The sequence below is a fragment of the Cuculus canorus genome, chromosome 9 (genome assembly GCF_017976375.1).
Source record: "Cuculus canorus isolate bCucCan1 chromosome 9, bCucCan1.pri, whole genome shotgun sequence".
Taxonomy (NCBI): domain Eukaryota; kingdom Metazoa; phylum Chordata; class Aves; order Cuculiformes; family Cuculidae; genus Cuculus; species Cuculus canorus.
Genome location: NC_071409.1, coordinates 1,017,768 through 1,039,274, shown reverse-complemented (window position 1 = coordinate 1,039,274; position 21,507 = coordinate 1,017,768). Strand labels below are relative to the sequence as shown.

At 44.3% G+C, this 21,507-nt stretch overlaps 1 protein-coding gene across 1 annotated transcript in view; it reads left to right on the top strand.

Moving 5' to 3' along the window:
* Window positions 1-18,776, top strand: part of YEATS2 (YEATS domain containing 2) — a 52,161-nt gene extending 33,385 nt beyond the window's left edge. The window contains 13 exon segments of the mRNA XM_054074761.1: window positions 1,444-1,623; window positions 3,023-3,221; window positions 5,791-5,922; window positions 6,175-6,273; window positions 6,840-6,951; window positions 8,176-8,249; window positions 9,339-9,418; window positions 10,329-10,388; window positions 10,390-10,531; window positions 11,913-12,139; window positions 13,399-13,473; window positions 14,867-14,940; window positions 15,756-18,776. Of these exon segments, the coding sequence (XP_053930736.1) occupies window positions 1,444-1,623; window positions 3,023-3,221; window positions 5,791-5,922; window positions 6,175-6,273; window positions 6,840-6,951; window positions 8,176-8,249; window positions 9,339-9,418; window positions 10,329-10,388; window positions 10,390-10,531; window positions 11,913-12,139; window positions 13,399-13,473; window positions 14,867-14,940; window positions 15,756-15,864 (1,563 nt within the window). The 3' untranslated portion in view covers window positions 15,865-18,776.
* The last annotated feature ends 2,731 nt before the right edge of the window (window positions 18,777-21,507 follow it).

Here is a 21,507-nt window from a genome sequence, read left to right as displayed (position 1 = left end):
AGGGAAAGGGAAATGAGACGAAAAAGACTTGCAGGTTGGAAACTAAACTAAAACAGCTTTATTAAAATAGTAATAATAATGAAAATACTAAAAAAAAATAAAATATATACAAACATAAGAAATGGTGCCCCCACCCCTTGATGCCTGTACAGATGCTGCAGAGCAAGCACAGAGCAGGTGAGAGGCAGGAGAGAGACTGGACCCAGGAACAGGATTTGGGAACGCATGGATCTGGGATCAGGGGCAAACAGACGGGTGGTGTCCTCACTTGATGTTGGCCATCACAGAAGAGAGTGAGATCCTCGTGATCTCTCAGTTTTATCCCAAGTATGATGTATATGGGATGGAATCCTCTGTTGGTCAGTTTGGGGTCACCTGTCCTGTATGCCCCTCCCTGCAGGTGTGACCATTTTTCCTCTTTCACTTACAGCTCCACCAGCTCGCAAATGGCCTGGGTTTCTATAGGAATAAGTATAAACATTGGCCTTTCTGCATCCCAGTGCCCCGTGTTATCACTGCCAGAGAGAAACTGTCTGAAAAACAGGCAGTTACCTTTCACAGGGTGAAGTTAATTAGATGAGACTGAGCTGAAGTCAGAAAACTGATTCTACTTTAGCTCAAAGCACAACACACATGAAGGCCTACTTTTGTATGCAGGTCTCAGACCACGGTTTTCCAGCTTTATTTCTGTACTGAGAGATAGGTGATCACATGTAAGCCTGGGTTGCTAGTTTGTGAATGTGCTCCGGGATTTCTTAGTGAAATGGCATTAAAGAAATGATAAATATTTGAACCTTAGAAATGGGTCACCTGCTAAAGCTCTTAAAGCATTTTTGCTTTTGGTATCCCTCAAAGGTCCTTCTTTTCAAAACTATCAGGTGGTCCCTATAAAATGCAGACTCCCCAGAAGTACTTGTAATTGATCACAGAATCATAGGATGGTTTGGGTTGGAAGGGTCCTCAAAGCCCATCCAGTTCCAACCTCCTGCCATGGGCAGGGACACCTCCCACTGGATCCCTTTGCTCCAAGCCCCATCCAACCTGGCCTTGAACACCTCCAGGGATGGGGCAGCCGCAGCTTCCCTACGCAACCTGTTCCAGGGCCTCACCACCCTCACAGGAAAACGTTTCTTCCTAATCTAATCTAAACCTCCCCTCTTTCAGCTAAAAACTATTACCCCTCGTCATCCAAAAACTAAGATTCATAGGCATATTTTTGCCCAGTCAACAGTTTAGTGAAGTTGATTTCTGAGGTCGTAGTTTTGTTCCAACTATTATTTCCACAATTTGCCTTTTTCCAAAGTCTACTGAAAATATTTTTCAACAATGTAAAAAGCGCTTGTCTTGTTTGTTGGCTTCTTTTACTTGGTTGGGTTCTTTAAGTCATTTAAGAAAAATCCAAACAAAATAACCTTTTTCCTCATGCTGAATTCTTTTTCGAAGGCTGCACCCAGTGGACAGACATCGCTGGTGAAAATAGCAGATGGGTCTATAAAATCAGTGCCTGTCTCATCGCCGCTCTCCAAACCTGGCACAACTGTGCTGCGGGTGTCGGGAGGTGTCATCACCACCGCTGCTGCTGCTGCTCCTGCCATGGCTCTTCCCACAAACGGGGTGGCCCAGGTGAGAAACACCCGTGCCAATCTTTGGTAACATAATGTTTGCACTCTAGCTAGTAGTATCCCCAGAAAAGGGCTTCTAGTGCTTTTATCCATTATTGGTATTCTTCCCAGCCAGCACTGCTGGTGGGTCTGCTCATGTTTGGGTAGCAGCACAGTGCACAGGACTCCTTTTCTGTTGGGTAGTTTGCTGTTTGGCATAAAGTTAATAGCTGAAAAAAGTATGGGGAGAGGACAAACTGAAACGTGTACTTTCTTGCTCTTAATGCTGTTAAAATTCAGGGAGAATAGGGAAGGCTTTATCTGAAACAGCTCTTGCAATCATACAGATCAGGTTTTTGAGGCTGTGCAGCTTTCAAACACCAATTGCGCTGCTGGCACAAGCATCTGCAGCCGGACGTGGAATGCCTGAAGTTCTGTGTCCATCAGACTAGCGAGAGGCAGCTGTAACTGGACTGTAAGTTGTTCCTCAGAGATCACAGACTCTCCACAGTGCTTGGCACCACATCTGCTATCAACAGATGTCAGAGGCCAGCAGCGGCCAGAGTTCATGGTCCTTGTGTCCTGACAGTGTTCAAAGAGTGTCATTCCTCTCCACACTGGTGGAGTCATAACAGTGCAGCCTTGGAACAAGGTGGCTCAGCATAGAGTGAGGTTGGAATCGAAACATTTGAGTTCTTAGAGTGAACCCTCCTGGACGTGGATGCAGCTGCGTAGCCAGTTGATGCAGGTTGTCCACCTGAAGTGGAGTTGGAGTTCACAGGGTGGGGAGGAGGCAGTGAAAAGGAGAGTGTACAATTCACTCTGAGGGTTCTTTAACCTTACTGCTTTTGCCTGTGGGGAGGAAAAGATTGAAGAAGTGTAGAGTTGATGCCATGCTGCAGTCAGAGGGATAAATGCTGGCAGACACAGCATAGATAGGTCAAGATGCTAAAATTTGTGGTAAATGCTACTCAGTGTTTTTACAACTCTCAATGAAGCTGCAGAGAGAGAGGTTTCCCATCCAGCCTCTTTATCCCAAACTTTTTTCTCCTTTATCTACCGATGCCTCTGGACTTCTGAGCAGTAGGGAAATACAAAACATTCCTGAATCACGTTTCTCATCTGGAAGCCTACTGGGTTGCTGAAGTTAAGGGACTTGGCTCCCAATAGTATCAAAGCAGTTGTGATAGTAGTTCCTGTGTGCACAATTTCACTTTTTCTGATTGACACAGCCTCCATTCTTTATGTATCATCATTGTTTGTGGGCTTTTGGATATGTATTTGAGAACCTCTTGCTTCTTAATGACTGATAGATAAACATTTGGGTTTGCTCCTTCTAGATATTACCTCGTCGTGCTTATTGTTGAATCATCTATGACGTGAAAAGGAATTTGTTATCCCTCTCTGCCTTTTTTATGCAGCAAGCGGATAATGCAGGTTCCAGTTCATCATCTTCTGGAACTCCTGCAGCAAAGGCATCTGGACAGCAACACCAGATCTGTATAAGCCAGAGCCAGTCTACTTCATCAGCAGTGAATAAAACAGCTGCTTCCACTGTTGTAAGTGTCGCTTCTCTGATGACTACACCGACATCTGTGACTGGAAAAGCTGCAGTATCAGGTATTAAACTCCCTTCCTGGCTTTCCTACAGGAAGTTAGAATCCAAGTATGAGTTTTTTAGATATCTTTACTGTAAATGGAAGATGCCTACTTTTTGAATGTATAAAAGGAAAATCATCTTACTAGCATAATTTTTGGCTTAGTCAGAGATGTCTTCATAATTAGGCATCGTGTCACATCAGTGCATTGACTATACCTGTTACAAATAGTAGCACGACTTGCCTTTTGCTGTTGGAGAGGGTTTTAAGCTTTCATGCCAGGTTCTTACTAGAAGATACTGCCTATTCAAGAGCACAGCGTTTCCCTGAATGCTGAAACTGTCAAGGTACCAGCAGGACTACAGGCTTGATTAGTTTGTGAGACTCCACCGAGGTGGGAGAAGCTGCATGAGCACAATTTGGCTCTGAGGCTTTGCATCTGCTCTGATTGGCTCGGAAAGGGAAAAGATGTTGATTATGGGGGATCTGAAGGCTTTGAAGTCAAAATCCATTAAGTGCAGTGAGATAAGCTGGATCTGGAATGTTTCAACTTAATAAAAAAGAGGTAATAAAGATGGACTGTCCTTCTGTAGACAAGAGTTTTCCTCTTTTAGTTTTATTGTCTTCCAGTATCTTTTCTATCACAGAAAGCAAATACAGCAGGTTTAGTTTGAGTATTACAGGTTAAAATTGGAAATTTTCACATTGGCTAATTTACCTCCTGGCATGTTCTGTTCGCTTGAAGTGACTTCTTGCTAAGGAGAAGGAGTAAAAAGTACGGAAAAGACAACATAAGTGACACTGAGCTCGTCTGACAGTGTCTTTTTAAAGCAGCTCTTCTTTCTTCTTACGTACACAGTCTTCAAAACTCCTCCTTTTTCATGACTGTTTTTCCCAGAGCTTGAAAATAAACAACATAGACTGCTAAGACTGCCACGATTTTGCAATAAGCAGCTGAATCTTTTCCTCTTTGCAAACAAAGCAGCAAGGCTTTTTTTTTTTTTTGTAGAAAATATGCCATTCTAAATAGCTTTCAGATTAAAATTCCCATTTAGGTATGGGAGATGTTATCTAGATTTCAGTTTGGTTTTATAACCTGAGGCGCTGCCTGTGTAATTAATAAGTATTTCGTCAACAATCCCAAAGAAGCAATGGCTATAAAGCGTGTTATTTCAATATTAAAGAAAAACAAAACCAAAACTGTTTTTAAATTTTAAAATTCTGATGATTTGAATTTCTAATGGCAACTTTTCACAAAGAATCTTGATTTTCCCTTACTGTGCACAAAGCACAGTCATGGTCTTCTCCCCCCATCAGGCTAAACAGTTAGTTGAAAATGTCTGTTCTTACTCATCTTGCTGTTCAGGTCCCTTGCTGTCCTATCCTGATACATCTGTGCATCACACGCAGATGAGCTGGTAGTACTGGGTTAGCCTTCTTGCCTGGCGGTGAACACCTAACTGACCAGTCCTGTGCATCTTTCAAAACAAAGAGATGTCCTCCCCAGTCCGTTTGTATTTGGTGCTTGGAAAGCAGACGTGTTTCTTAGATAATAATAATAAAATAAGAGGAGAATGGAAACTAAGTCAAAACAAATAGTGAGTCAAATTGCTGTCATGAGACTAAGAAGTCCGTTGTTGTCAATGTTCCGAAATAGAAGCCTATTAAATTTTCACAATCTGAAGAAAAGTTAGCTATAAATTGAATACAATTACATTGAAAATAGCCAGTTTGCCAGTAGAAAGATTGAAAATCGGCCCAGATCAGAGTGTTAGCATGCTGGCTGCGATGGCTTGGGATGTCGTCACTGTGGAGGAGAGAACTGGGGGACAAGTGATAAGTGCTACTCACCCGTTGCACTGTGGCTGTCCTGTTTTCTGCTGAAGGCACCAGGTGCTGCTGTTGATAATGCTGCTAATATCTGAATGTCCTGCTTGTTCTTTTAGCCTTGACTAGAATCAGTGATTTAATTCAGTCCCCCCATTAATATCCTTTGTAGCTTGCTTAGCCATCTTTATGGGCGTGTTCAGTGCACGTTACAGAGACACCGGACACTCAGTTCGGGTATGTTCTTTGTCAGACTGGCTGCGCAGCCTTGGGCTGGTCACTTAGGTAGAACGTGGTTCATTGTGCTGTGCTGACTGCAGTGGATGCTGCTGAGCTGAATTGCAGAGGTGTGTGTGGCACTTGGATACCTCAGTGAGAGCGGCTGTGGCAGAGCTGTGGTTCCCTCGCTTACCGGACCCTTGAGCACAAGGTCTTGTTCTAATAGGAGTGTTTCGCTCTGTGCTGACCCTGCTTCAGTTGAAAGCTTCCTGTTATATCAACTTCTGCTTAGGTGATCAGGAAACTGGCTTTACAAATATCAGAGCGCTGTGCCGCATGTAACACTGTGGTGCAGCACTCCACTATTTTAGGAATCACTCGTCAGTAAAAACTTGTCGTGACAGTTCACTGAACTGTAGCTTGTTAAGAGGGTGACAGTGCTAGCTTACATGCCGTCCTGGTTCAGGCGGAGAGGGAGAGAAGTAGGTGGAGATAAACTAAATGGTGTGTTTTATTTAACATTTTGTCTTCCGTTCTTCTTGCAGGGTTGCTAAAAATCCACTCAAATCAGTCTAGTCCACAGCAGGCTGTTCTGACAGTTCCCAGCCAGCTTAAACAGCTCGGTGTAAACACAGCTTCTGGAGGTGTTCAGACAATACTCATGCCTATGAACAAAGGTAAAGGGCAGAGGAGGACGACAGATGATGTTTGAAAATCCCCTTTGACGCAGGGTAGCTCTTGGTCACTGTTGGCATACATGGTCCAAAGCTAGAGATAGAAGAAAATGTAGCAATGAAATTCATCCCTAAACTTTGTGCCGCAAAGCCACTGTGTTGCTTCTGAACATGGTTGTTTGTCAGTGTATGAAATTTGATTTTTTTTTTTGATTCTTTGTTGTCTTTTTTTCCTTTTTTCTTTTGCCTCTTCAGTGATACAGTCACTTTCTACCAGCAAAGTTTCGACTGTTTCAGCTGTGACAGCAGCAAGCACGGTTGTCCCTAGTCCCTCTACGGTATCCATCACTAAAGGTAAAAAGAAATCTCTCAGCAGGATGAGCAGTAGAAATAAGCCGGCACCACTTTGTATAAGTGGCCTGACTGTGAAAGTAGTCTGTGTGACTGTGGGTTCCTTTATTTCTGTTGTAAGAGGGTTTAAATCAAGAAAAAATGGCTCCCTGTCTCACCAGAGTTCTGTCCTGGATTGGGGAAAGTTCACTAATACCGGTCAGTGATGGCTTCAACAAAGTTCTCGCTTTGAAGTGTCCCTTCTTGCTGAAACTGTTAGCAGTTTTCTGTCCAGCTCTTTGCAGGCCATTCAGTTTAGATCAGGCAGTCATAGGCAAAGCAGCAGCAGTTGATTATGTTGGATGATCAATAGGATGAGCGTGTTAAGATTTGGAGGGAGGAGTGTGTTCTGATAGCTTTCTTGCAGCAGAATCGAAGGCCAAATTTGTTCGTGCTCAGCAATCGGAATGCAAATAACAAATTAAGTTATGTTATGCAAGACCCTTCATCTTACGAGAGTCTCGCCAGACACTGTTTATCAAGCTGACTGGTACTTTTTGTCATTTAAAATGTGTTCTGTTTCTTTGAAGTTAAGATGGAGCCTGATTCAACGGGGCAAAGCTGCAGTTCTGTGGGTACCCAAGAAGGCCAAGCAGCCGTGAAAACAGAGGAGAGCTCCGAACTTGGGAATTATGTTATCAAGTAATTCTTCTTTTCTCTATAATGATTTCTGATCTTTGAAATCCCAGGGAGACTGGGGGAGATTGCAGGGATAGGTGCAGCAGCATTAAATTTGACCTAGAAATACTTGATGAAACCTTCCATCCCATGTGCTGCTGTATCGGTGCTAATCCTGTCAGGTGGCATTTGTTTCAGACAGTGTTGTAGTATTTTCTTTGTAAATGAGTTTGAATGAAGGGCTCACAAAAGGGGAAAAAAAAAATATTTGAAGGTTTGCAGTTGTGTTGGAGTTTGCTGTAATCTCAAGCTGCTAAAACCTCTTTAGCATCCGCTGCTTGTGTAATTCCCATTGCTGTTGAGTGCCCTTAGGAGGTCAAACTACCCAGTGAAATGCAGGTCAAAAAAGGGGCAGCTGAAATAAGTAGAACTGTCTCGTTCCTTGCCTCTCTAACCTTTTAAGCTCAGATACTTCTGTAATTATTTAGTATGAGGGCTACCTTGGTTCAGAATTGGAATTAAATACTGAAGATCATTGGAGTGTTTGTTCACTGGAGGCTGTGACATCCAGTGCTTTGTTGGTGACACTCTTGCGAGTACTTTTTAGTGTTTCTTTTCACTAGAACTCCCTCTGCAAAATTTTCTCTAATATTTCTTGTAATGTATAGGATGTTTCTTCTGCTCTCGATTCCTCCAGTGCCAACTGGCCTGTCTTCATGTTTTGAGAAGTTTTGATATCCCTGCAGGCGTTACCCCGATGGAGACAGGAATAAATCTGAAGTTGCTATGCACTGCAAATTATCTTCGTTATAACTAATGGAAAACACAGTTCTTGCCAGTTAAATACAGTATGGCTGGTTATGTAAAATTGACCTAAACTGCCTTTAGTACAGGGTTTCCCATGCAGCATCCGATGTTCCTACTGGAACAGTGTGCGCTAACGGGTGCATCTTGTCTCTCAAAGTAGTGTTGCAGCTTGTGAAGCGATGCAGGGGTTTCTTCCAAGCTTGCCCAAAAAGTCTATTTTCAGCTTGACAAATGCAGCTTTAGATGTGTCACTTTGGCAAGAAGAAGAGCTGCTTGAAATACCTTCTCTGGACTGGGCCCTAACAATTCATCCTCACACTGCAATCGCTGTAATGCCCTGAGGCGAGGGACTTGAAACTGTGCAGTGATTTTGAAACCTTTTGCATCTGATTTATTGCTTCCAATGGTATTCTTCATTGTGATTGTTTTTATCCCTTGCAGCATAGAATATTTGGAGAACGTCCAGCAGCTTTTAACAGCAATAGTGAAGAAGGTTCCATTAATTGCTGAAAAAAGTAAGCAGTAAATGAAAAAGCTTTGCTTTCTATTTTCAGTGTATCAACAGAATGCCTTGCATACTCTGTAGCCACAAAAATCATTAAAAGGCAGAATGAAATGAAGCCATCTTCTAGAGAGATTACTCCAAGGGTTATTCTAAAGATGATTAGAATTAGGTTCTTCCAATAAAGGCAAACGTCTTGGTAGCAGTTACTAACTTCGTGGTTAGAAATGGAATTGGATTCCCTCATATAATAATGACTGCAAGTAGGTCCTCTTTTCCCCTAGTTTGTCCTTAATGGATGTGGGGGATTTGGGGTTGGTTGGTTGGTGGTAGGTTTTTAAATACCTGCAAATATGATAACCTGGCACAGCATTGGAATATGCTGTATTGGGGATTTGCCTTTTTGGTTTTGTCTACAGAACAGGCATCAGAAGGTTTGCAGGTAAACGTTTTGATCTTTTTATGATGTAAACTGCATACCTCTTTCTCAGATACACAGCTGAAAATGTGGTCGGGCTTTCTCTGGTAATTCATGTCCTTTGAACAAGTGGTGCCGGTGGCTGCGTAGGGCAGACCCTCTCGAGATAAGCACAGGGAGCAGGGCAGGAGTGAGCAGCACAGTCCAGCTTATTTTCATGCTGCTCTCTGGCCTGCAGCAGCGTTCATGAAACTATTGCTTAGCATTCAGATCCCTTCCTTGCGTTTTTGCCAGGAATCCTTTTCTTGGCTCATAAATTTTAAGTTGTAATTTGTTTGGGGAAAAGAAAGAGTTTTGAAGAGATCAGTAAGACAGACTTACAGGTCTGCATCTTCACAGTTTTTTGGGGGAAAAGGGGCTTAAACCAGCCAGTAGCTGCAGATGTCTGTGTGTGTGACCATGGGGGATGCTGGTTTTTGCATACAGAAACCCCAGTGTCTGCTGCACGGATCTGTGCCATGCTCAGAGAGAGCCACAGTGTTTGGTAAGAGTTAGAGTTATAATCCTTGATCCTGTGAATGCAAAACACATTTCCCTCTTCCTTTTCCACTAAATAACATCAAAACCCAGAATTTGTCTTTATTATTTACTAAGAATTAGTACTGTTCTTGGCTTTGTTTCTAGGTGAAGATGCAAGCTCTTTCTGTGCTGTTTCAGTGGAGCAGTATTACAGCTGGAATATTGGGAAAAGGAGGGCAGCCGAGGTAATCCTCTCCTCCTGTGTTTCATAAGCAATCATTTGGGACACAGGAAGGACTTCTGAATTATAGAAACTTCTTTGTTGTTGGCCGATTTGTTTTCTGAAGTAGTCTGGTGCATTTTAAATAGAAGCATTCCTTACTGCAAGACGCACTGATTTGTGTCCAGGTAATGATTGCTCGGAGACTTTCTCAAGCAGGAGGTACTCTGAAGGTCATTTTCTGGTTGATTCAAAGAAAGGTGGTTTGGGAGCTTTTTAAAATCAGAATTTTTGCAAACTGTTCTGTTAGCACACAAATTTTACCCAGCATAGTTTGTCTTTTCATGGGATTGCGTTTGCCTTCTGTAGGAAGAAAACTGAGGGATCTGACATAAGCAATGCTAGTGCTGAAACAGATTGTCAGTTCACCCAATATTTTGGCTAATCTGGACCTATTTGCATTGCAGTTGTTATGTTTTCCCCTATTTCTTCACAATTTTGTCATGCTGTGGAGTTTTATGGGGAAGACGTTAAAAATGATTAGACCTTCCGCTGTTGCCAACTTAAATGATTAAAGAGTTTAACCAGAATTTTGAGAACTATATTTTACTCTAGTGCTTTTCTTGCATTATGCCATCTTCGGCTTTATGTGGAAGATGAGACATTTCAAGTCAAGACAAACATGTCTAAGGTGCTGTAAATGTGTCCCGTTTGCTTGAGATTTTGGATGACAAAGCAGAGTTTAAATGAGCTGCTTACAGCGGCCTAATGTCAGAATTAAGACCATCTTCTACATTTGTTTTTCCTCCTCATTCTGACTTCTGAGAAAATCATATTCCTTTTGTTTGCCTTGCAACCTGGGTTATTGTTCTGGGCATACACTGTCCTTAAATGTTTTGGATAGTGCAATGAACTTTCCTTCTGGTTTGTCACAGTGGCAACGAGCAATGACAGTGAGAAAGATCCTACAAGAAATCATAGAGAAGCACCCTAGGTTTTCACGATATTACACCCCTGAAAACAAAGCATGTGGTGCAGTGGTGTCGATGCCATGGGTATACTCCACCTGACCCTGAGACCTTGCGTAACAACGAGGACTCGATTGAAGATGTGCTGACACAGATCGACAGTGAGCCAGGTGAGCGTGGATGGATAGAAAGCTCCTTTTTTACCAAAAAACCCTGTTTATTAAATGGCTCCCAGCTGTGTTAGGGCACACACCGTGTGCTGCTGCTTCAGCAGAAGGGGATTCTTACTTTTTGGTTTTACCTTAATTCCACTCCAGAGTAGCAAAAGGTGGAAATTGTAAGGGCAAGTCCTACAAGTGAGGCTGTCCCTTGTCCCTATCAGTCCTGATGTTTTCTGGGGCCTCTTTTGGGTTGTGTTGTGCTCTGGGGCTTTGAAAGCCCAGTGTAGATAGATCTCAAGAGCGATGATTCTTGTCCCCACAGGGTAGTAATTTCTAAGTGGGCGCACAAACTAAACATAATGAGTATTGATATTTCTGCCCTTGGGTAAGCTTGGCCTCTGTTCAAACAATGTGAATGAGTTCAGGTACAAAAAAAACCCAAACAAGACTGGCAGTGGTGGCGTGGAGCTCAGTCAGGGTTATTTTTACTTCCAAAAGTGAGGTGAAATGGCCTGTGTGATGCCCCACATTGTGCTTCCACAGCTTGCCACACCATTTTCACGGGGCATAGCTCTGGGATCTCCATGGTCCGTTTCAGTTTGTATTAAGCTTACCTCTTTGATTTCATCTGTTTTTCGCAGTTAAGCTCCCTTGTTTCACCTTCAGATAATCTCTGTCCCAAAGCTGCATGTTCTTCTGTTCTGATCATGCAGGGATTTAAGGTGTTTCAGAAGTGTATGGATTTGATTATTCCTTGCTAAATCTGGCCCTGCATTGCAGTTGTTGGAGATGGAAAAGAATGCTATGTCCATCTTCTAATGCTTTTTATCTAAAAAACTACGTTTGTGTTTGTCTTTGAAGAAAAAATCTGTTTATTGGGTAGCTTTTCCACCAAATGTTTTACTGGCTCATGTCAAGCATACAGAGAAAAGGTTACGCTTCTGTAATTCTGCTGCGAATCTGTCTTCTAATTTTTGTAAAAAGCATGATAATACTTGTCGTGAGGTAAAAGATGAGTTAGTGCGGTGTGGTGCCTACAGAGTAAAGACTCCATTTCTGCAAGCAAGTTGAAGAGCATCAAACTGCTTCGGCCGGTTGTCAAAAACTTCTGGGAGAAAGTTCAGGAGACTCACTCTAGCCTGGTTTTGTTTGAAATGCAGCCTTCTTGATTGGTGTGGAGGCAGGTGAGGCAGAGGACCATGAGTGTCGTGAAAATACACTTAAGAGTCCTCGCAGTGACTGTTTGCATTCCTGTTCATCCTCGTGTTTGGCAGGAACTACAAAAATAACTTCCAGTTGCCTTAATTCCTTGCCATATATTGAGTGTTCATCTGTTTATAAACAGTTTTCCGTAACCTATTCTATGTTTAATTTATTGCTTCTTTTTCAGAGTGCCCTTCATCTTACAGCAGTGGTGAAGAGCTGTGCCGAAAGCTAGAGGATCTACAGCAGTTTCTGAAACGAGAACCAGAACATGAAGAGGAAGTAGATATTCTCAACTTTAGTGAGCCGTTAAAAATAAACATTAAGAAGGAACAGGAGGAGAAACAAGAGGAGATGAAGTTCTACTTGGCTTCCTTGCCTGCGTCAGAGTTTGTGAGGGACGCTGCAGAGAAGGTAATAAGTGAGTCGTAAAGCTAATAGGCGCTGCTGTTAAGCTCATCATGGTCTTACATTTGTTTAGTTGCCTTTCTTTCATCTATACAGGCCTCTGGGTACTTGAGGAGGGCTTTTATAAATGCCCTGGGAAGTTGGACCTTCTGCGATGCTCAGCTGGCTCATGCTGGCAGGAAAAAGGGAAGCGTGCAGCTGGGAGGTCATTTCGGAGTAGCTGTGTTGCAGAGCTTAGTACCAGAAAAAACCATCCTGGAAGCAAGGGGAAATGAGGGAAGAGGAGCACTAGCACTGAATTCTTCCTGTCCCACTGCAGGAAGATTCAGGCCAGTTGCTTGGACCAGTGCTGTTTAGTAGCAGCTCCTGAAAAGGGGTTGTGATTAATTGTAGACCACAGCAAATTTCTCTGCTGTTGGATTTCTTCTCCCTATTCAAATTGGAGTAAAAGAAAGGGAGGGGGGCATCTTGTGTCGCAGCAGCAGGGAGGAAAGAGAGGAGACTGACTCGGCTTGTAGGGAAGAATGCTCGCCATTGTACAGCAGAGACAGGAGCAGCGAGAGGGGTTTGCATACAGCGGTTGTGAGAGAAAGAAAGGATCTCTGTCTTCACCTCAAGTGCTGACACATCAAGGGACGAAACTTTTGGTTCTGCAGTGTATCTGGTTTTTTTGATGCATAGGTGACGAGGGCACGGGCACGATGAGAGTGAGGCCGGGGCTGAAACACTCCTTTGACGTGGAGCTTTTGCGGCAGGAGTACTGTTCGTAGTGGTTTCTGTTGCCATAGTTAGGTGCAGGGAAGATGATGAATAGATGGATTGAATGTATGTACGGTTTTAGAATGGAACCTCCATTCGCAGTCTGAAAGTGCTTAGCCTGGGTTTTGTGTGGACTTCCTGAAAGAAAATAAAACCTGCTTTTGTTTCTTCTGTGTTTAGAGGCAGCATTTGTGTTGGCTATTCTAACGGTTGAGCTGCGGTGTCTCCTTGCTTGCTTTTTAACTGCTCTTTGTAACATATTTTTTCTGTTAATCTTATTCTCATCTAATTCATTCATCCCTCCCTGGAGTGTTCAAGGCCAGGTTGGATGGGGCTTTGAGCAGCCTGGTCCGGTGGGAGGTGTCCCTGCCCATGGCAAGGGTGGAACTGGATGAGCTTTAAAGTCCCTTTCAACCCAAACTATTCTATGATTCTAATCTGTAGTACCAACATGGGTTGTGTTATTTGGTGTATTAATTTTTTGTTTTCTCTTTTGTGTTTTATAGATAGGGATTTCTTTTCAGCCTGCTGAGGTAGAAAAGAATGTTTATGCGTCTGTAATAGAAGATATGATTTTAAAGGTAAGTGATTTCACAATAAGGACTTTTCTGTACCTGTATTAACCCACTAATATAGAAAAAAAAAAAATCTCTGTATAGAGAGATAGATGGCTGGCCCCAGCATCGTTATGCTTCTGTGTGTATTTCTAGCTTTCTAACTGATGTGTTGGCTTGGACACAGAATAGTGATTTGCAGATTCTCGCCCCCAGCAAGATACCAACTCGTTCTGTAGCTTTGAAACTACCTCTGACTTTTTCCTACCCTTCAGAATGAGGGGGAATCTGCCACAGTTCTGTATGACTTGATTATTTTTATACGAGGTTAGCTATTTGTTTTTTGCTAAATACCGTTCAATTCCTTTTTGGCTGCATTGTCCTCTGCTGGGAAAGGTCCCCTCCGACCCAAAACTATTCCTGATTCCCACAGACAGCAGCAATTTGTCCTTATAGGAGAAACTGTTTCTTTACCCTAATCACTTCTGGATAAACAAAGGCAGTTTCTTAGTGAAGCCTTGAACAGCATGGAGTTGGAATTCCTGGGTTTGAACTGAAGATTATTTAGACACAGATTATTTTTTAGCCGTGCTCTGCTGCATTGCAATCCAAAGACAGTTTTGAGGGTTTGTTTATTCAGAATGCTGCTTATCTGAAGATCAACTTTACAAAAGCTAATTGATTCCAGATAACATGGGCGCTCTCGTGCACACTTCTGCTGTGCTCTCTGTTCCTTGTCAGAGTTGAACTCGGACACAGCTGCAACAATTTGTAGACAGATTGTAACCATCAGGTTGCTCCATTATAACTGTAGAGTTATGCCAGCTTCCCTGAGCAAACGTCCCAGAAGAAACCTCTGCTCTAGCCTGATACAGGCACAGAAAGCCAAGAGCTGTAATTAGCTCTTAACTGAACCTTGCATTAAGCCGAACATGTAGGACATGTGGCTGCTGTCTGCTTGCTGTCTGGGCTGGGGGGGGCTTTCGTGAAAGTGTCTTGACATCAGCCTGGAGACCACGGGAAGCGGCCAGCCAGCGTGTACCAGCTTCCAGGAGAATGTCTGGGACCTGCCGTGTAAAAAACAAGCTCTGATGTGTGAGAGGAAGGGCCCTAAAATGCTCTTTGAAGCACAGGTTCTGCAATGTTGGATCCACCCTGCTGTGCACATACTGCTCTGCTTGTCCAGAGAGAAACCAGGCTGAGCAGTTGCGATCTGAGCTCTGTGCATCTGTTTATTACGCTTAGTCGTTATTGCTGCGCTAATGAAACTCACTTGGGCATCTTGAAGTGCCTCCTGCTGATGGAATACAGGATTGAAGTGAGCCAGAACTTCAGCTGCCCTTGCACTGGTACTCGAGCAAATAGCGTGTTTCTTTCCTCTTTTCATGATGCTGTCTCCTAATATTGTCTTTTGTCAAAGGCCACTGAACAGCTTATGGGTGACATCCTGCGGCAAGCGCTGGCTGTGGCATACCAGACCACTCCTCACAACAGGTACAGCAGCTTCTTTCCTCTTGGAGCACTTAAACCAGCACTAAGGGCTGAACTGCCTCAGGAGTTCAGTCAGATTAGCTCAGACTGTGCCAGTGAGGGAGTTTACGAACTGTATTCTGGGAAGATCCGAGCCTTAGAAGGGGGTTTGTCATCTCTTAACTCCGCAGTGGCAAAAGACTGGAAACATAGACAACATCAAAACCTGCAACAGCATTCTGTGGTGTTGCCAGGCTCAAAGGGAGATGACCAGCATTTCAGGTTGCCCACATAGACAACTCACCCACAAGAAACTTAAGCAATCTAAGTAATCTCTTCTTTATTTTACTGATACACTCTTTCTTTCTGGCTCAGATACCGGGTGATTTTCCTGGTAGTGGTTCTGTTCAGTGGCTGATTTGGGATAGCTTGAAACTGAAAAAGAAAAACCCACTACAAGAAACAGCTTAGTTTTAAATATTTACTTGTATGCAGTATATAAATATTCATATAATGTATATTAAACATTTATTCATATGCTAAATGTAGAATTATATACACATAGTCCTGTGCTATAAAAGTTCAATAATTAATACTTCAGCACTTTGATTTTCCTGTTCCCAAGGTGTTCTCCCCGAGTCGTTTTGAGAGTGGCTGTTCTGTGCTATGACATTTGAATGTCTTTCCTGTGTTGCTCTAACACCTGCTCTTTTTATCCTTTTCTTTTTGATTACTTTCCCTTCCCTCTCCCTGCCCCCCATTAGTAAAAGTATTGACTTGCTGCTTTATGGACATCTCTTTATGTATTATAATATCATTTCCTGATAAATTCTCTGCAGGACTCCAAGGGAGATCACAGTGATGAATATTCACAAAGCCATCTGTAATATTCCCTTTCTTGACTTCCTCACAAACAAACATATGAAGATACTAAATGAGGAACAATGAAATGGAGCAGAGAAGATGCTACAGGAAAGATGGATTTATGACTGAAGTTGGGTTGACAAATCAGTATTTCTGTAGGACACTATTACATACATTTATAACATTGGGCTATTAGATTGTTACCATCTCCAATTAAAGATGCACCTTAATGCAACAAAACGATGCTCTGTTCCAAATCAAGTTTGTTAAATGTCAGTGTTTACCTGGTAAGTGTATGTTCAGTGGCTGAACGAACATTGTCAGTTTGCATGGAGTCGCTAGCTGCGAGAGCCTCCACAGGCCTCGTCCCTCTGACACAGCTGTGTGATGAGATTGAACATTTTTTATAATGAAAAGAAGTTTGCTTTCTGATGCAGTCTGCGTATGAGCTGTTTCCCCCGTGCAGTGGGCAGAATGGTTCCTTTGGCACTCTGAATATGAGAAAAATCAAAGGTGACTTTTAAAGGTGGGCATTTGAGTAGGTGGCGGGTCGGTGGGTTAGGTTTGGGTGTACAGGAGCAGAAGACTGATGGCTGCAACAAATTCTGCCAGTCCTGCTTGAGCACGATGTATGGAACTGAAAACATGCTTGGGTAGGCTTATCATCAGCTTATTGAGCTAAACGTCACCTAACCAAATTCCTTGCCTCTCTAGAGAAGGTGACAGATCCTTCAGAAAGGGTAGGCTGGCACATTTCGATCCATATGAACAAACCAGGGTCAGGCTTAGTAAGATCTGACTGACCACTTGTCCTTGTGGGAAAGGAGAAGAGCAAGGACAGTGTTTGTTTGTGGGCTTGACTGGCTGAAACCCTTTGCTTTGCCCCGTTGAGTGCCTCCCCAGGCTGCCAGGAGATTTGGAGTGTGCTGCAGGGCGGGTCACCGGTGGTGTCACACAATTCTTAATGTTTTGGCAGCTGTCACTGATGCTCAGCTTGGATTGTGAAGTGCTTGGGAGCAGCAACACTTCGGCTTAAGTTTCTGCTCAACACAGAGAGGCCTGATCAGATCAAAAACTCAGACGTTGCTGCTTGTGGGGGAGCTCGCCTGACATTGTGACTGCGGGAAGTTCTGCTTGCGAACCCTAGCACTTCTCTGTCTCGGGAACATCGCCGGTGTTCTGTGGTCTGGCTATCAACACTTCACTGAAGAAGGCTTTGCTGATCCCCCCACATCCCCACCCTACTGTCCTGCCCCGAGGGTGCTCGCTGGGAGTCCAAATAAGCCCCAGGCTGGTGGGACTCCTGTTGGACTGTCATGCATTCAGGGTGCTCGCTTTTTGGGAGGCAGTGTTGTCAAGCGAGTGGAGCATGGGTCAAACAGCCAGAGCCTCCAGTGTGCTGATCTCAGCTTGATCTGATCTGCTGCATGGCCTTTGATTAATCACTCTGTGCCTCAGTTTCCCCATCTCTGAGCATGGGGAGCAGGATACCTACCTCACAGGGGTGTACTGAGGCCTTGCTCTTGTTGGTGCCGTGCTTTGACGATACAAAGCGTTTTATAAACTTTAAACTACAGTTATCTTTCCTGGCCTGGGATAGGAACAGAAATCTTCAAAATGTTATCTTTTGGTGCTTTTTCTGGACAGGTGATGGTAACTCCAGTAGTGGGCAGGAGCTGGTGGAAGACAGTTCAGTTATAGGGAATAGCGTAGGTTTGATGCAGTTCTGTGTAACCCCAATGAGGTGCTGCCTGTGTTTTCCACCTCAAATAAAAGAGGATCTGCAGATGAGACCCTCTTGATTCATCGGAGCTGACAGGGAGTTACAGATTTGGTTATGAGCAGCAGAACCTGGCCCTTGAATCTAGGAAACGGGACCAATAGATGATACCCAAACAGCATTCAGCAGACTTAAATACCCCCGAGAAAGGGCGTTTCGGATGCCCTGGATTCAGAAGATAATCCTGGCTTGTCTGGGTGAGCTGAGCGCAGGATTGCGTGTGCAAGTGAAGTGTACGGCTTAGCCCTGACATCAGTTTTTCAGCTGAGGTCAGCGTGAAGGAGTCAAGAGGTGGATTATGGTTGAGCTCAGTGTTGAGAGTCGTGAGGAATCCGGGGAGACGGGGAACTGCAGGCCCTGTGCTTTGCAGGCTGTAGTGAACATGAAGTCCTTAGTGCTGTCAGGCACCGCTGTACATGGCTTTTACAAAAGAGAAGGGCATTTCAAGGGATCTGTCATTTGGGAACAACCTTTTGGGCAATCAGTGTGATCTTCTGCAGTGACAAATACATTTCCAGCCCCTGTCTCTTGTGGGCTTGATTTGTGGGATTTTGATATTCCCAGAGCAGCTCTTGAGGATGCAGGAGCTTGTCTTTGGGTGTCTGTTCGCAAATTGTGGCTTCCTTGCCTGTGTCCTGCTTTTCTACGAGGAATGGAGTTTCAGAATGAGTCCTGAACCTGGACCTGAGGCGGGTGGGCAAATACCCCTTGCTCTTAACGGGGTTCTTGCAGTGGAGATCTGTTGCTACATTTCTGAGCAACCGCAGGTTATTCTCCTAGGAGATGCTTTATTAATAATATATAAAGTTTGCTGAAGTAAAATAAAATCTGTTAAAAGCAGATAGAAACTAACACATTTGTTTTGTCCGTCAGATGTAGGAAATGTTTGCAAGAAGTTCTTTGCATTTTGAAAAGTGATGGGAGAAGAATATGTTGGCAAGAAGTTCCTGTGGGAATTGCTTGGAGATGAGTTAGAGGTTGTGGAATTTCACACCCCCATTCAGGTGTGTGGAACGCTCCAGATGATACGGTGTGTTGAAGTGTTATGGTATATTGCTCTGTCTTTGTAAAGAGTCTTGATAGAAGTTAAAGATCTCTTTACGAATATCGCCCCTATTTGTAACGCTGAGTGTTTAAATCTTTCATGTTATCTGTATTATACTGTATAATTGTGTAAGATAAGTATGTTTACAATAAATTCTTTTATTAGCTGTGATGGGATTGTCCTGGCTGTCACCTGTCACTCAGAGAAATTTCTCCAAATCCACTTATTTTTGTGTTCTCTGTATATTCAGAATTTTTTATTTCTTCATAAAAATCAGTGATTGTGGAATCGATCTGAAGGAATAGGTAATTTTTACCTTTTCTGATGATTTTAAAAAGCTCTTGGTTTTGGAAGTTGGCGGAAGGCGAGCCAGGCTTTTAGCTCAGCCAACTTGTCATCCTCCAGAGCAGCCTGTTTAAACAGCAAGGAATTGGTTTACCTGGAAGGTGGAAAAGGGTGGTGGGTGGACATTGGTCGGCTGCTAGGTGCGCACCGGGCTGCTCTTGCACCTCTCCTTCAGCAGCACCCGGGGAGAAAATAAGATGAAAAAGCTTGTGGATCAGGATAAAACCAAGGACACTGCATACCAGGTACCGTTACAGGGAAGCAGACAGCACAGGGAAGATCAGGTGAACTTGTTGCCGGTTAGAATAGAGTTGAGTGGTGAGAAACAGAGACTAAATAAAGAAAACACCTTTCCCCCTGCCCCATTCTTTCCTCAGATATGAGTTCAAGGGTGATGATTTTAAACTAAAGCAAGAGAGGTTTAGACTAGGTATTAGGAAGACATTTTTTATGCTGAGGGTGGAGAAACAGTGGTCCAGGTTGCCCAGAGGTGGATGCCCTATCCCTGGGAATTTTCAAGGTTAGGTTGGATGGGGCTCTGAGCAACCTGATGGAGTTGAAGGTGTCTCTGCTCGTTGCCAGGGGTTGGACTGGATGATCTGTAAATCGGAAGCTTCAGAAATGAAGCTACCTGCACACCGAGCTGGCGCAGGAGCACGCACTGTGTGTGTGTCACCAAAGCCCGTGCTACAGGAAATAAGAGGGATTGTCCATCCCTTCTGTGCCACCTCAGCCCTGAAAGCAAACATGGCCTCTCTGGGCTACATGACATCAACATTCATTTGTTGGTTGTAAACCCGGCTGGTCCTCAGGATCGTATGTTACTGCAGTGGCAGAGACACAGAGAAGTGGTAGTGATCTGGTTGTTCATTCTTCCAAGAAATTAGGGCCGTGCAAAGAGAACTCTGCAGTTTATGCAAGCAGGTGAATCAGTTGTGATGCTTCAGGCTTGGAGAAGAGTGGCTGAAAAAGCTGTCCTGAGGAAAAGGACCCGAGGTTGCTGGTCAATAGCAGCTGAACAAGAGCCAGCAGTGGCCCAGGTGGCCAAGAAGGCCAACAGCATCATGGCTTGGATTAGCCGTGGTGTGGCCAACAGGAGCAGGTTGTCCTCCTGTACTGGGCACTGGTGAGGCCACGCCTCAAAGCCTGGGTTCAGTTTTGGGCCCCTCACTGCAAGAAGGACATGGAGGGACTGGAGCACGTCCAGAGAAGGGGAACGGAGCTGAGGCAGGGGCTGGAGAACAGGGATTGTGGGAGCAGCTGAGGGGCCTGGGGCTGTTTAGTTTGGAGGAGGCTGAAGGGGGACGTTGCTCTGCAGCTCCCTGACAGGAGGTTGTAGTGTGGTGGGTGCTGGGCTCTTCTCCCAGGTAACAAGTGATAAAACAAGAAGAAATGTTCTCAAGTTGTGCCAGGAGAGGTTTAGATTGGATATTCAGGAAAAAATTCTTCACTGAAAGGTTTGTCAAGCCCTCGCCCCGGGCTGCCCAGGGAAGCACTGGAGCTTTTCAGGTTTAGGTAGAGAACTGTCCTGAGTAATGGAGTATTTCCCACACCAGAGCTCCCCCTGAGCATGTGGAAGTGTGGGGATGGGGGGGTCACAGCTCACTGGCACAGTGGATGCAACAGCACAAAACTCGTGCTCAGCATCCCAACAGGCCCGGTGTCAGCAAGATGGAATGGAACAAGAACCCTCAGAGTCACCTTATAGGTAATGAATTATAATGTTTCAGGTGTAAAATCTTCCTTTTAAAGGACTTTGTGTGCCTTATAGTCCTTGTTTGCAGTGTGATTCACAGTTGGAAAGCCTTGATGGGAGTTGGAAGGAACCCAGAGCAATTGGGAAGACAACTACTCCTGTGTGAGCAGCGTTGGAAGCAGTCCTGGCATCGTGACTCCCTGGAGCCTGCAAAGCCTGTGCCGATTCACCCTCTTGGGAGGAAATTGGTGTGTGTTACCTTACAATTTGGCTGAGGAAGGCACTTTCTGCCCAAAATCAGGTGTGTGGCAGGTGTCGGCAGCCGCTGCATCGCCCTGTCCCTTACAGCTGCAAGTAGCTGCTGTGGTTTCCTTCCACTTATCCCTTCTCCTGGTTGGAGCCAGGTAGCAGATGATGAACTTTTTGGCTTTCTCCTGGAAGTCTGCTGCGGCACAGCTGAAAGCCCTGGCATCGCACTGTCTGGGGAAACCAGTTGGACCTTTGGCACCTTTGCTCACTAAAATGTTCTTGGGTGACGCTGTAAAGTGATGGACTTCAAATCCAAATCACAGTGCCCATCTGTGGAAGATGGCAGTGTGGAACTGAGGTGAAGTGCAAGCTGCTCGTCCCTTCCTGTGAACAAGACACACTGGACATAACCAAAGAGAAAAGGACAACTGCACTGCCAACTCTCCACATGGGGAGGGATAGGGGCTGGGGCTTCCCCCGGAGATGTCCTGGGGAGAGTTGGCCATGGAGAGTTGTCCCAGAGCCGTGTTGAGATGGGACCTTGAGGGTCTGCATCAGAGCAGCTGCAGCATCCGCGTGTCCAACAGTGAATGGAGCGAGTGGTATATTTAA